At 35.7% G+C, this 15,881-nt stretch overlaps 1 protein-coding gene across 2 annotated transcripts; it reads right to left on the minus strand.

The window, feature by feature from the left end:
- Positions 1–625: 625 nt before the first annotated feature.
- LOC131031134 (histone H3) lies at positions 626–12,983 on the minus strand. Of its 2 annotated transcripts, none has more exons than XM_057962172.2 (3): positions 12,796–12,983; positions 12,590–12,627; positions 626–1,832 (listed from the first exon to the last, which is right to left on the minus strand). In XM_057962172.2, exon 3 carries the CDS (start codon positions 1,823–1,825, stop codon positions 1,289–1,291), a length of 537 nt encoding a protein of 178 aa, XP_057818155.2. In that variant the 5' UTR covers positions 1,826–1,832; positions 12,590–12,627; positions 12,796–12,983; the 3' UTR covers positions 626–1,288. The 2 variants fall into 2 exon arrangements, with proteins under 2 accessions (XP_057818155.2, XP_057818154.2); XM_057962171.2 differs by having other exon boundaries at positions 626–1,829; positions 12,796–12,982.
- Positions 12,984–15,881: the final 2,898 nt, after the last annotated feature.

The following is a 15,881-nucleotide window of genomic DNA, read 5'->3' on the forward strand; positions in this document are numbered from 1 at the left end:
TTACCTCAATCATATAATACATTGGGAGTGCTAAAAATTGACGTTATAGTGGAAAACATGTTAATATTCTTTGTTCAATCACTTTACTTTGAATTGTAAACTTTTATGTCCAATTTATTCACAAACACGATAAATCATTAAACAGCCAATTCTGTGGACTTAATAGCAAGTTTGTTATGGACTCGATTTTAATCCAAGGAACAAAATTTGAACTAGAGATCAATAATGAATTATCTAGTCTCCCATTTTTTTTGACAACTAAATTGTCTGAAGATGTTCTCAACTGCAAAATTCTTGGTTTGGAGATACTCTTAACTGCCCAATTCTTTGATCCAAACACACACACTTTGCCCAGCGACATAATAGTGACACTACATTATATATATATATATATAAAAAGGATACAAGACACCTTATGACTTCATATATCTTGCTAGTAAAGGTTTTTGACTTCATAACCGAATGAAACATTTTATGATAGAACATACATGCACTACATTTGTTAGATGTATTTAGGCTCATTTACATAACAAAAGATCACATCAAAGGGAACAAAGCAAATACATTATCAATGATTTTTCAAAGTGGAGTAAAAAGTGAAAGCATTCACATTCCATGGAATAGATAGTTTGAATCATAGCCTCATCAATTAAATTTATATAGAATTAAAAACAATAATGCTAAATATGTTCGTGGAGAAATGCCTTTGAATTTGCTTAATTCTTGGTTTGATAAGAATACATTTCACTTTGCAGTTGATAGAATGAGGCTTTAGAAAATCATGGCCATGGCTGGGTCAGCTGCATTGTCCATGGCCTTTTATCTCTTAGATTCCATTACTCCATTGCCTAAATCCGTTGGAATAATTTTGGCCTTCCAGTTGTGATGATAGTTCTAATGTCTGGGAAACGCAATATAAAATCTTTCAGCAAAAGGAGCATAGACAAAATCAACTTGCATAAATTTCATGCAACATCTCCCTGATATCAAAGCAATAAACACAAAACGATGAAGAATCAAAAGTCATGGAAATAACTATGCAGATTAGATGGCTTACAAAACTGAATTCACCCAAGAAGAATGGCCCGTCATCAAACTTCTCCAGAGCATTTTCCAGATAATCAAGCGTAGGGGCTACCAATGGTACAAACAGGTAGAGAAGAAAGGGGTAAATAGAGGGTACAAAATAGTAATTGGAGGGTATAAAATGGCAAATCACTGCTAGTTACAATAGAGAAACAATGAATTTCTGCATTTTCTGTCTAAACATGCACCAAGTAGGGCAGTTTCACCAAGGCCTGTCAACATGGACACCACGAAGGCGTCTTGCAAGATGCATATCTTTGGGCATTATTGTTACACGCTTGGCATGAATGGCACACAAATTGGAGTCATCAAACAGATTGACAACATAGTCCTCAGCTGCCTCTTGCAAAGCTACCAAAGCTTCAGCAGTCCAGCGATTCACCTCTAGAGTATAATGAGCAGTCACCTCCCTCACAAGTCTAGCAAATGGAAGTGCTGGGATAAGCAATTCAAAACTCTTCTGATAACGTTTTATCTCTCTAAGGGCAACAGTTCCTGGTTTAAATCGGTAAGGCTTCCTTGCAGTCATTGGTGTTGCTGTTACACGTGGCCCCTTAGCACTACGTCTGCCCCTTGCAGCAGCAGCACTGGAAGATTCAGCAGCGGGAGCAGGAGTGGAAGCAGGAGCAGAAGGGGAAACAGGAGGAGTGGAAGCAGGAGCATTACCACTTCTCTTCCTTGGAACTGTCGCCTTCTGCCTAGCCATCTTCAAATATCTCTGTGAATTTATATAATGCATACGCCTGCTGATAAACAAATTTAAAAAAGCTAAAATATTTATTTATATAAAAATAAATTATAAATTATATACAACCGGACATCCAAACCAATTCAAGTTAATGTCCAACCCAAGATGACTAAACCTTATTTAACCTTTCATTCTAGCAGTTCTGCATAATAAGAATGACATTTAAATCATTTAATAAGAAGATTTCTGAATAGATTTCCCCTTTGGAAAAATGAATCAAAAACTTCAAAACTGGTAACTATAATGTGTGATATAATAGCAAATATGACTCCAATTCTACCATGTTGGCAATACAATGGATTTTTAGCTGAGTTCTTGATAAAGTGAATAGTTTACCATGTAAGTGATGTGGATGGTTGGTAGTTGAAATCATTAAAGGCAAGATTCTTAAACTTTGATACTGTAAGTCTTAAAAACTGAGAAAATTTCATTGACAAACTCTTCTTCAAGCTTAAAGGCTTCGTTGCGATTTATTTATTTATTAGTTGTTTGGCCATAATGTATTTTTCTTCTATTTGTACTGATGCAAGATACTTACTTCTGGTCACGGACTTGGCATTTTGGATGTTAACAAAATGGATGCTTAAAATAGAAGAAGCAGATACCTGAACATTCCTTTGTCTAACATTATTTTTCAGGTACCGAGGAATCCAAATTGGCAATGGTCAAAATGCTCGCACAATTGCAGATTCATGACAATATAAGAGAGGCCTTCATTAAACAAAATCTAATTGATGCTTTGATTGGTATGCTTAAGTCTGGAAAGTTTAGTTAGAGCATGCAGCTCTTGAGGCTCTACACAAGCTCTCTTTGCATGCAAACTCTAAAAAATGTTTTGCAGAAGTAGGAGGGGTTCCTTTGCTACTTCGTGTTGATGTGTTTTTTATGACAGCGTCTAACACAGAATAAAGTTGCCTAACAGTCACTTCACTCTCTCTTGATCAAAGTACGATTGCATGCTAAGATTGCAAGAAGTTCAAACAATCGACTCCAAGGTTCCTTTATGCTACGGACGTGACTCAGTTGGCTGATGTGTTTGCTGGTAATCCAAGGGGCCTTACGTTTGCATCATTCTTTCACTTCTTTGTTGTGGCTAGAACTCCATCATCGGATATGACAATTTTGCGATGCTGCTACTTCGAACGGACTAAAATGAACTGAAAGAAAAGGGAAAGGGTTCAGAAGGATCTAAATCTACTCCTAAGGGCAGTGATAACAATGAATAGTGCTCTGGTGGACAAATTTCAAATAAACCAAGCTCTGCTTCGCCAAGATAAACTACAACTCCACAAGAACTGGTACAATCTTTTGAGGATATTGAAGGATTTTCAAATTGAGAAAGTGCATTTGAATACCCAAAACGGCGCAATCCAAACGACTGTCCACAACTGAACTTAGCACAAGTTTAGTGGCTCAGGCTAACTTTACACTGCAACTTACAATCAGCAAGATACAAAAAGTATGAACCATGGAAATTCATCAGACACCATTACATTCTCCATTGAAATCAAAGCACTTTACTACTTCTAATCTAAGTGAGGAAGGTGAAACCATGCAAGTTTTGAAAAAATAACTCAAGTGGACACCATCAGAGAACAATGTTTCACTATTATTTTCTCAAAAACTTATCGCAACAATTTCATACAAAGCTCCCTTCTTTACAAATGAGGGGGGTCACCCCTTATATAGGCTTCAAGCCCTGGCTACATGCAAAACCCTAATTAGGGTTTTCCCTAAAAGATTCTCCACTCAAGATGCAACAAGGTGGGAATCTCCAATTAATAACCCATTATGCCCATATACAATTAATTACATCCAGAAGTGCCCACTCCGCAATGAATGTACCTTCATGCAAAAATTGCCCATGATGCCATAAATGCACCATCATCTTCTGAACGTGACGGCTGCATGCAGAAGGAATCTGTCATAATGCCATAAATGTGACGGCTGCATGCAGAAGGAATCTATCATAACGCCATAAATGTGATGGCTGCATGCAATGAGATGCTTCATTAATTCAACATCTGTTGACTCGGCTGCTACTTGGCGAGAAAACCTTGGAGAGAGAAAACTTCAAGAGAGAAGAATTTGATCCATGAAGAATTTTTTTCTTGAAGTTTCTCGAACTCTCCTTGCTTTGGAGGAGATTTTCAACAATTCTGCACCATCTCCTATTTTTTAGGAATTTCCACAATTTTAGGGTTTTGGTCCAGGAGAGAGAGAATTCTCTCACGTATCCATATCTTCAAAAATTTCTAAATTTGGAAGTCATTTGAGCCCTGAAAATGGATTTTTCAAATTTTTCCCTAGGGAGAAATTTCTTGTTCAGTTCATCCCTGAATCCTTCCTTGCCTTATAAATTTTATGTTCAATTCATCCTTGGGTGTATTTCTTCCTTGCTTGGAATTTTGTCCCGAAGGAAGGAATTTCCAATACTTAGCCAAATTTTCATCTTTCCTTGAATTCTATCCTGAAGGAAGGAATTTCCAACACTTAGCCAAATTTTCACATTTCCAAGAATTTCGTCGTGAAGGAAGGAATTTCCAACACTTAGCCAAATTTTCACCTTTTTCAGGAACTCTGTCATGAAGGAAGGAATTTCCAACACTTAGTCAATTTTTCACCTTTCCTGGAATTATGTTTTGAAGGAAGGAATTTCCATTACTTAGCCAAATTTTCATCTTTCCTGGAATTTTGTCCTGAAGGAAGGAATTCATTGTTTTGTGAATTGACCATGTCTCCTTTTCAACATCCCTATTTTTAGGGATCCTCCTAAAATTTAGGAGTCAGTTCATTGGATGGAGAATTCTGCCACGATTTCGAATCTATAAAATTTTCCACACTCTGTCGAGATTCGGTGTCTAAAAATAGCAAATTCAAAAATTTGCCCGAGGGGAATTTTGTTTTTTTTATTCCTCCTTGACTCCTTGGATTTCGTGCCTTAGGCGAAATTCCAATTCTTTTAGCTCAAGTGAAATTTTCATTACGCCCATGGATTCATGGATTTTCTTCTTGTGAATGCCTTCCTGGTTTCAGCGCTCCAGCCCAGATCTGGGCGCATTTTCAACATGTCCATGGAGAGGTGGATTTTTCACTTGTGAATTCATTCTTGGTTTTAGCACCCCAGCCCTGACTTGGGCGCATTTTCAACATGTCCATGGAGAGGTGGATTTTTCCACTTGTGAATTCATTCTTGGTTTTAACACCCCAGCCCTGACTTGGGCACATTTTGGCCATGTCCATGGAGAGGTGGATTTTTCCACTTGTGAATTCATTCTTGGTTTTAGTGCCCCAGCCCTGACTTGGGCGCATTTTGGCCATGTCCATGGACACATGGATTTTTTCATCATTTCAAGCTCTTCGTCAGGATATATATATGAAATATAACATTTAAGTATAAGAAAGGAAAAAGACATATTGAATGATACTTTAAGTTATATTTCATATATATTGTCAGGATGTTTGAGAGTGTTTTCAGGTCCATAGGAATCATAATGCAAATTCTGGATTTTGGAAGATCTTCCAAATTTCCAGACTTAGTCAAATTTCAGGCCATTTTCAGATCAGGATGACATTGGTGGATTGATGTGAATTTCTGGACTTGGATGATTTTGCATGCTTTCCTCTTATGGAATAGGAGTTCCAAACTTAACCATTTTTTATCCAACTTGTCTGCCTTCTGAGTTTTCCGGATTTAGAAATGGTCTTCAGGAACGTTCAGTCTTCAACGTCTTCGGAGATATTCAGCTTTCAGTGTTTTCCATTGAAGATCCTGCCAAAAATAGATTTTCCCAAATAGTAAGTGTTTCAAAATGTCAAGGTTTGGGCAAAGTAGGTCAGAAAAGCACTTACTAAAAATAGAACTTACTAAAAATAGTAAGTTTAATTTTTGGCAAAATTAGACCAATCCGGGATTCAGTAAAATCCCTAAAAAATAGGAACTTTCTAAAAATAGAAAATTGCTCCGTTTTGGCTCAAATTTTACTGGGAGGTTCCTTGAAGGGTCCTAATTCCAGTCATACGTTCAGTTTTTTCAAAAACCTAACAGGAACCCCTAAAATCTAGGACAGAAGGCAAAAAACCCTAAAATTCACAAAACGAATCCTAGACTTAGCCGAATTCGCTCAAACAAAAAGCAGATTTAATCCATATGACCCCCAAACACTTGCAAAGCAGAGAGATTGACAAGACTGCTGCGAAAAGACCACAAAAACGCAAGCCAAAAAACCAGGAGGGCCTAAAAAGAAGGGGGTCCCAATTTGCAATGGGGCGATGTTTGAAAACGTCACAACACTTCGCTTCTTAGAGACGCCTCATTTGAATATGAAAGTCAAAGCTACAGCTATTCTAGCAGTTTTAACCATGCAGCACGGGACATCTTTTATTCTCTGTGATGACAAGATACCAATGGAAGCATGCAATCTTGTCGAAGTCATAATGGGAATTCTAACTTTTTGTGAATTACCAATTGCAGAAAATGCGATGAAGGTGCTATTATCTTTGACGAAAGCTTCAGATAGCAGTGATGTTGCAGGATACATTCAAGGCAATTTGGAGTTTGATACAGAATTGAGGTTGGAAAAAGAGACTAGCTTAGGACCACCATGCATATTGCCTATTTTGGCCCGTTGCAAATTTATAACTCTACAGCCTTTGAATATATTGCATTTTCAAGGTTGTATTGTTTTAGCCTCTAGAATCCATCAAATTTTAATAGAGTTAAATGGAGTACATTAGTCAGAAACTTGATTGATCGAGGGAGTATTTGTTAAGAAACTCTAGTTTGAAGGGCCTATGGTGGCAATACTCGTAAATATTGCCATGACCAAATGTAATTCTAGCCAGTGGATTGATAATTATAGTATGTATAATATGTTGGAGGCTTTGATTCCATTTTGGGACCTACTTACCATGATTGCCATGAATATACAAGTATTTATGTCTAATAAATTGTTGGTTATATAGAGTTCTGTAATTCTATTTCTAATTGGCGTTTTTATGCTTGCAATAGAATTGAGTCATACAATTCATGTTGTGCTCAAGAGATTTCAATTTTTTGTAGAATTCAACTAGTAGCATCAGTGTTCTTCCTCCTTTTTAACTAGAGGCTATGCTATGCAGCGGGCTGTGATGGCACTGGATGGGACAGATATGTGTCAGCGGGCTGTGAAGTTGAAAAGATTGATTTTGTAGTGCAAATTTGAACATATCTTCTTGTAGAGTGTTACACTTACAAGTAACTGCACATACTGTGGGTTGCTGGATGTCATTCGATCTGTTCTTGTTAGGCAGTTTCGATTGTTTTGTTATGGCATTTATATCTTGGTATCAGTACTCAGATGAGTTTGAAAACCAGAGTCTTAATAATGTCGATATATAAGTCTGAAAACTGTGAGACTGTTGGGAGCTGTGGTGGTAGGGGAAGTGATGCCAACATCAGGACATGTAACCTTTTGCTTTCAAGAAGACAAGAAGATGCAATCCCTCCCATAAAAACTGTATGATTCAGTAATTTGTATATCAATTATGATTCAGTAATTTGTATGTCAATACTACTGCTATTTACTATAAACATTAGAGTTTAAGAGTCTTGATTTACTAAATTTCAGTGCTCATTCAAGTATTTGATCATGGAAGTTGAAACTTGAAAGGCATCTGGCTGCTTGAGCAACCATTTCAAGTGAAGTGTAGTGGCACCATTATGCAACTCAAACAAACTAACAGTTAGGATGTGTAAATCTGGCTTTCAAGTTTATCAGTCAAATTGTCATTATTAAATTCAAGGGGGCATTCAAATGAAGCAGATCAATAAGCAACTTGGACCTCCCTTTTTCTTTGCTTTCACTTGCCAACCTTTGCTCTGAAGGTTTGTTGTCTCTAGAGCATCCAAATAACATTTGGATGGTTGCTTGAAAGTATAAGTTTCTTCCATTATAAATTACATGAAATCCTGTGTTCCACTGCAAACTTAGTTCTCAGTTACTATCATCCTATGTGGGGATTATATCTTTTCATTCATTTAGTTGCACTTATTCACCTATTTCTACAATGTTGTTTGTTATGGATCGCCTTTGTAGCACATTTACTGAGCAGGTTTTTCCTACAATGTTGTTTGTTATGTCCTATATTTTTAATTGATTGAATCGATGAATACTGTCATTGTAAAGCATGAAAGATCACAGCACAAATATAAAGAAATCTCTGCTGTTCATCTGCCCGGTTCTTCTTATTTTTGAAATCAATTATATGCATGTGCAGACTGCTTTGATTGTTAATGACAATTGGTAATGATTAATATGGTTTTTATTTCACTATTTAGAATTCTGACTGTTGTGCTCTGCTTGGATGAAGTTCATTCAGTCACTACCCTTCGATTGATCAATTCAAAGCAGCTGTTCAAAGGCAAGGAAAGATTTATGGTTTGGTGCCAGCTGCAGTTCTATCTGCATTTGATAATAACATATGACAGTAATATGGGAATCCATGTGATTTGGAGTTCACACAACCTATAGTCTGTAGCAAAGATGAAAAACTCACTCTTGGCAATTACTCTTTTGGGCCAAAAAATTTGAAAACTCGGGACTCGGCAAAAAATTGGGAAAAAATCAGCAAAAACTCGGCAAATTTATCGAACATTTGAAAATATATAATTCTTAAAATATTCTTGAAAAACACACATATATACTGAATTTGTAGAACATATTACTGATTTCCATCACATATAAATGAAAATTTGAGTTAAATACATATCATATACCAAAAACTAAGTCAACCTCTAAATGAATTTGAGTTCAATACATATTATAGAGGATTTGCATTCCTTGAATCTCCTTTCTGAAGAATTAAAGTTCTCCTCTACTTCACATCTTCCATAAAATAAATACTTTGTTCAATAGCTGGCATTGGGATGTGCACACAAAGCCTTTCAAATTTCAGCTCATCTCATACACATTGATGAACTTTGTCAGCCTTCACAACATACCTTCAGCTTCAAGAACATGGTTCAAGAAGCATGACACTTCCACATGAAACTACCATATCATGCAAAAACACCATACTGAAGTTTTCCTCACACATACACCCAAAGGATTCACATTCTTCCCACAAAGATGCCACATCCCTTGAAGGCACCTATTTTTAACTTGTTTTGGATAGGTACACAGTTACACTAATTGTTTCGCAAATGGCAAGGTGCAAGGTTATGTAATCAATTGTATGATAGTATTCAGTAAAAGAATACTAGACAAATCATTACTGCAAATTTATTTGAGTTTTTCTCTCGATTTTTGAGATTTTTTCCAATAAATCGCCCTGATTTTTTCAAAAAAATTGCCCAAGATTTTTTTGCAGATTAAATCGTTGCCATAAATGACTCGCAATAAATCTGGAGTTAAAAGATTTTTTGTAGATTTTTTCATCTATGGTCTGTAGCATTGCTTGATGGTGTTAATTTCATCACATTTTATGATCCAGGGGTAGCCTGCCAATGCTGATTTCTTTTAATTTCAATAAGTGAACAATGATATCTGTCTAGAAGACCAATTATGGTTTGTGGTTGACAGACAATACTGTTACAGTCATTCCCTTTTTTGTGGGCTTAGTTATTTACATTCTAATTGTACGCACAAAAGGGGCATTCAATGAGTTATCTACCATAGCTAAAGAAAACACCATGATAATGGGATATGGGTGACAAGAACACAGGAAGCGGATAAGGTTTTTAATGTTGTAGTGTCATAAAATTGCGACCCCTGCAATTTTAACCACATTTGGAGTCCTCACCTTGGCAACAACATCTCCTTCCCTAACCGGGACCTATTTCTGCATTTCCAACCCTTCTCTCTTCCTCCTTCATTTCTTGTGTCTGCTTTAAACCCTGTCCGAGCCCCAAAATAGGGCAGGACAGGGGCATGGCGCCACTGTCCCCACCTCTTAGGGTGGCCCTATGTTAGTTAGGTCTGCCCAGTCTCCTATGCATCTTTTGTCTTCGGGGTTTGCAATTCCTCTTTGTCAGCCTTCGGTGGTTGAAAATTAATCCTTGAGACATGTATAAAAGGGAATTCAATACCCTCATTCATGGAGGGATGGACAACGAAAAGACAAATAGAGAGCATAAGGAGAAGATACAAGATTTCAAGGTCATCATCAAGCATTCAAGCATTCAAGTCTTCTTCATTCATCCATTGGAGCAACATTACAACATTCATTTGCAAGCATGTGTGTGTGTTAAGGTTTTGTCATGTTACATGCCATTTCATACAACATTTGTGATTACATTCAAGAAGCAAAGCAATCATTATCAACAAGTTGCAAATCTGCAAGGTATACATCTCCATTGTTTACATTCAAGCATTTGCAATTACTTTCTTTCTTCTAGGTTGATTCCTCAACCGGGGTTTGACTGAGGCAAACCCCTATTCACAACCCCCCCCCCCTTTCTTCTCTTTTAGGTGTGCAGCTGTAATTGCAGGTTTGGGCTTCATTTGTAGAGACGGAAGAACCCTTTTCGTTTCACGGATTTTGTGGCGGACCATGTACATTCCCGCCACGGTCCCAACGACTTTTCTCCAAATTTGCAGGGCAGATCCGCATCAGTTTAATTAGCTCAGATCCAAAGTTACAGCGCGATCCCGAACTGGTAGCACCTCATTTCACTCATTTTCTCTCTCTTTTCCACATAGTCAACAAGTCAACTTTCTCATTTACAAAAGAGGGTAAATCACACTTCAACCCCTTGCAATCCACTCAGAATTCACATCCTTGTTTCCCTAGGATTTGGATCTAGTGAATTCAACTCCTCTTTTGAATGTAAAATTCCTCCAAGTGAAAATCATCCTAGTGACTTCCTTTCTCTCTCCTAGGTGGGGAGTCACTAGGATCCAATTTTCCACTTTACAAATATTATCAAAGCAAAGAAAATAGAAGCATGGTTTTATGAAGTCTGAGGAGGCTATTGAGAAATCAATAATAGATCCTCAATGTATTCTCAACAAGATTTGCAATGGAGCTGTTTAAAGCCTAGTGTAGATGTTAAAAACTCTGTCAAAATCAGAACCTTTAAGTTAGTTACAGCAAGTCCCTCAAAAGTTGAAGTCAAGATCACTATGTTGTTTGAATTCTTGTGAAATCTTTGAAGAGGCAAAAGACCATTAGAAGGTTAGTGATCTGCGCTAAAAGGTCTTCACAAATAGTTAAGGAGATTTCAAAACAAGAGTTTGCATGATAGTGCATTAAGGGTTCATCATAGACCATTAAGGCTAGTCATGTTATATAAAGGATTATTATGCAAAAACATTATACTATGAAGAGAAGAGACAAGAGCTTCATCAAAGTTTGAAAGATGTGCGCAAAGATAAAAGAGCAGGGTATAGGAAGTTTCCTAAAAATGATGGCAGAGTTTTGAGGGTATGAAATTCATATAGAAAGCTATGATAAAACCCCTACAAAACCATAGCTAAAGAAAAATCCATGATAATTGAGATATGGATAACAAGAACACAGGAAGCGGATGAGGTTTTTAATATTATCAAAGCAAAGAAAATAGAATCTTGGTTTTATGAAGTCTCAGGAGGCTATTGAGAAATCAAAAGTAGATCCTCAATGTATTCTCAAGAAGATTTGCATTGGAGCTGTTTAAACCCTAGTTTAGGTGTTAAAAACTCTGTCGAAATCAGAACCTTTAAGTCAGTTACAGAAAGTCTCCAAAAGTTGATGTCGAGATCATCAACGTGACAAAGGATAGAGGTGCAATTTTGTGTGAATTGTTGAAACAATTCTTGAGCAATAATGAATAATGCACTCTAGGTAATGACTCCCAGAATAAGAGGGTAGTTCAACATGCAAGATACAGTCAACACAAAAGTAAGGTGTTAAAGAGGGCAGAGTCTTATCAATAAGGGATATAAAAATTAAAAAGCAGAGCAGGAAAATCCAAAAAACAAATGCGAATATTTAAACCTGAGATACCAACACATGCAAAGTAGTTCTTAATTTACCCTAGGATTGTCTAATTTTCTCTTCTAATCATTATGTTTTCTTCTATCCTTGAACAATCTCCTGCAATTTATTTTTCATGTCTCAGAAATGAATTGAGCTTGTAATTTTTTCCTAAAGATCCATAAAATCGTAAAGTGGTGCATTTATAAAGAGCATGACTCTATGTTCGAATCCTCACATCACAATAAGACCACCCTCACCTAAGGCTTGTTCTGGGCAGCGTTGTTCCCAGATGCCCTTGACAGACCAAAAAATTAAAACTAATTTAAGAAAACTTACTATTTCACGAACATATTATACTATCAATAATTTTTAAAAGCTTTTATCTCTCTGCAAAGAATTCTGCATTCAAATAATGTCAGAAATTTCAGATATTACGAAAATTTCTTTCTTAATGCTTAAAATGTCAAATTATCCCACCGAATTTACTTTTCTTAATCATAATAACAAATGTTACAGGGCCAGTAACATCATTCCTTCATTCCGTTAAAATAAATTTCACTCAGGCTTTACAAAGTAAGTATACAACAGAGCAGGGAAAAGAAAAGGTAATCTCGTTCCTTGTCTGGAATGTAAATATTAATTAAACCAAGAAAATAAGTTAAAAGGGGAAAAAGATGAAATTACAGTTTCCCAACGCAGACAAGGGCAAAATTAACTAATGAAAAAGGTATTCCATAGAACAACAAAAAAACACGAAGAAATCAGACAGACAATAAAAAAAAGCAATGATAAAATAATCCTACACTAGAGACTTACCAGATTTTTGGCTGCACATGCCAATCGAACAAGAAAATCTGCAAAACAAAGAATAAAATCCTAAACTCACAAATACTCGGGAAAAACCCTTAGACGTTCACAGAAACCTCAAAAATCTGCTATTGCGTACACCACAGACAGGTCTACGCTATCATTATGCCAAAACAAAAAGATTTGCCAAAAAAAAAAATACAAAAGCTGCTTACAATTCAAAAACGAAAAAATACTGATCGGATAATGTGCCACTGGATAGCACAAGATAAGAGCTCCGAAAGTTTTTGGCCCGTAGTGGTGTGAGTAAGGTTTTAACAGAGCAGATAAACCACTGCGTGGAGTACGTAATGCTTTAAAACGTATAGTGCGTCCGGAAGGGTACTAGTAGCAATTGAGCTAACTTCGAACATTCTAAGCTTTTAAATGGTAGCTACTAAATGATACATTGTATTTTTATTTTTTTTATTTATTTACTTAAATTTAATTACACTGCAATGGGCTAATCTCCATATAAAATTTAAATCTAAATAATATGACAGTTTTTTTAAAGATTTTTTCAGTATTATGCATGCAGATTATGAAGATTGGAATGGTAAAATTTGTATAAATATTCATAATGTTTTGCAGAATCTGATTTAGTATAGTATTTTTGTAGGAGAAGGGTCCACACTGTTCTAATTAGATTGACTACTTGCTCACCCAATCTCTCAATTACTAACTTTAAAGAAACTAATAAATAATAATTAAAAGTTCATTAATATATTTCATATGTACCAATAGTCGCCCATTTGTCCAGTTTTTTAAATTTATAGATTTACACTGGAAGAGTTGTACAACTTTATTGATAACCATAATTTGTGCATAAGTATTGGTAAAAACCTTTATTAAAAGAAAGTGTATTTATTCTTAAAGGAATATGTATTGGATTAGTTGTGCAAATATTTGAGGTGGTTGTAGTGCATGATTACTTGGGTATTTTCAAGTAGGTATTGGGCAACACTTCTAAATGACCGCTTTTGACCCTTGTATACATAGTGAATCCTACAACGTTCGTCTTGACTATCCAGAAGCCAAACCAATAGTTATAAGTAGTTAAGTTGCATTTGAAGACATTAAAAAAAATAGTTGTTGAAATACAATGTACTATTCAGAAACTTAGAGTGAGTGAAATTAGTTATAATGGATACCCTATTATATGCAATGGCATTAAAAAAATAATCAAAATCTAATGTACAATTTAGAAGCTTAGAGTGCGCGAACTTAACTATAACAGCTATTGGTACCCTTCCTCTATTGGTTTATGGGTAGTCAAGATGCATGTTGTGGGATTCCTTATGTACACAAGAATCAAAAATTGATCATTTAGAAGTGTCGTTTGATACCTACTAAAAGATGCCTCAATAATCATGCACTACAACCACCTAAAAAATATCCCTGGCTCATATTCCTGTAAGAACCAATGCATTTTCCTCTAATTACTGTTTTTACCAATACTTATATGCACAAATGAACCAGTAGTTGTGCTTATAGGTGCCAATAAAGTTGTACAATTCCTCCAATTTAAGTCTACAAATTTTAACTACTAAGGGTACAAGTGGGCACCTATTGGTAATGTGAAATATATTAATGGGCTTTTAATTGTCATTTTTTTAAGTTTCTTTAAAGTTAATAACTGGGGGTTAGGTGAGCAAGTAGTGAATGGTAATTAGAACATGTTCCCCTAGTGGATAATGGTAAAAAAGTCATTGTGTGCAATAGATAACGCTAAAGAAAATCAAATATTATATATAATAACAAATATAATTATATTGTAAATAATTTAATTTGTAATATATTAAAAATATATTTTTAATTTATATTATGTAAATAGTTATCTTGAATTGATTGAAATAACACAACTTAATTTGTAATGTGTAAAAATATACTATATAAAAATTATGTATTGTACTATAATATAAAATATTGATACAATTTGTATTATATCAAATATTATATATAACAATAAATATTATTATATTTAAATATAATTTAATTTATAATTAATTATAAACGATAATAAAAAAAAATTTAAAAATATTGCTTGCATGGGTGGTAGAGTTGGTTTGGGTTGTGGGTTCGCTCCCCATTGGTCTGAGGTTCGACTCTTTGTCCGAGTTAACTCGATGCACAAGGCTTGTGGGGACTTCGTGCATCCTCAGGGGGAAAAACTTGATTTATAATCAATTATAAACTATAAAAAAAAATTATAAAATCTCTCATTAATAGGGAGAGGAAGGTTGATCTTCTTGTCAACCCAAGAGGTGGCATTCAATGAACTACTTCTGAGGTTGGATGGATAAAAATTAAGTTTGACAGAGCCTCGATGGACAATCTAGGGCCAAGTGGATCAGGATGTGTCGCTAAAGAACATGAAGGAAAAATATTAGTGGAGAAGCTTGAATTGTTAGGGATGGCCACCAATAATTTGGCAAAGTTTCGGGCAACTTTGCTCAGACTTGAATTGGGGCTAGAATTAAAGGCGAAGAAAGTGCATTTGGAGAGTGATTGCTTAATCACCATCAATGTTATCCACCAAAATCTAACCCTAAATTGGAAACTCAATAGATGGTTGGTGTCAATCAAAACACTAATAGGAAAATTATCAACTTCAAGCTCACACATGTGTATAGGGAAGGGAACATGTTGGTAGATGAAATCTCTAAGAAAGTAGCAAATGGGAATTATGGGGTTGTGGAGGGGGAGTGAAATTGAAAAAAGATGTGAATTGTAGGTGATTTGATGCATGTGGATAGGAAATTATGAGTTGGTGTGCCTCGAAGATGTGGCAGGATGGAAGTATTGAAGAAAAGTGTGGGGGCATGCATGATAGGTGGTGAGATTGAAGATGTGGCATCCTAACCAAAAACAAACGGAGTTTCCATCAAGTCTGGCAATACATAAGCAGGAGGAAATGTGCAAAAAAACATAATTGCAGATATTTAAGGTTAAGTGGCAAATTGGGAAAGATTATCTCAGACAGCAAAAATCATTAATGTGAAAGGCATTATGTTTTCATGATGACAACACAAGGTAGACGATTATAAAAAGGTGAAGGCAACAACAAATTTGTCATCTTGAGGTATCTTTCTCTTCAAGTTGAAAGGTGAGAAAATGGACACGCCGATAGTACTTAAATCGACCAAATGACAAATGTAATTCTTGGGGGAGGTGATTGATAAAAGATTGGTGTCTATGCTCACCATAGCCCATCCCTTGTTTATTCATGTAGTAAAGTTCATTCTAGGGAGTGAATTTTTTT

Source organism: Cryptomeria japonica, chromosome 7, assembly GCF_030272615.1.
Source record: "Cryptomeria japonica chromosome 7, Sugi_1.0, whole genome shotgun sequence".
NCBI classification, from domain to species: domain Eukaryota; kingdom Viridiplantae; phylum Streptophyta; class Pinopsida; order Cupressales; family Cupressaceae; genus Cryptomeria; species Cryptomeria japonica.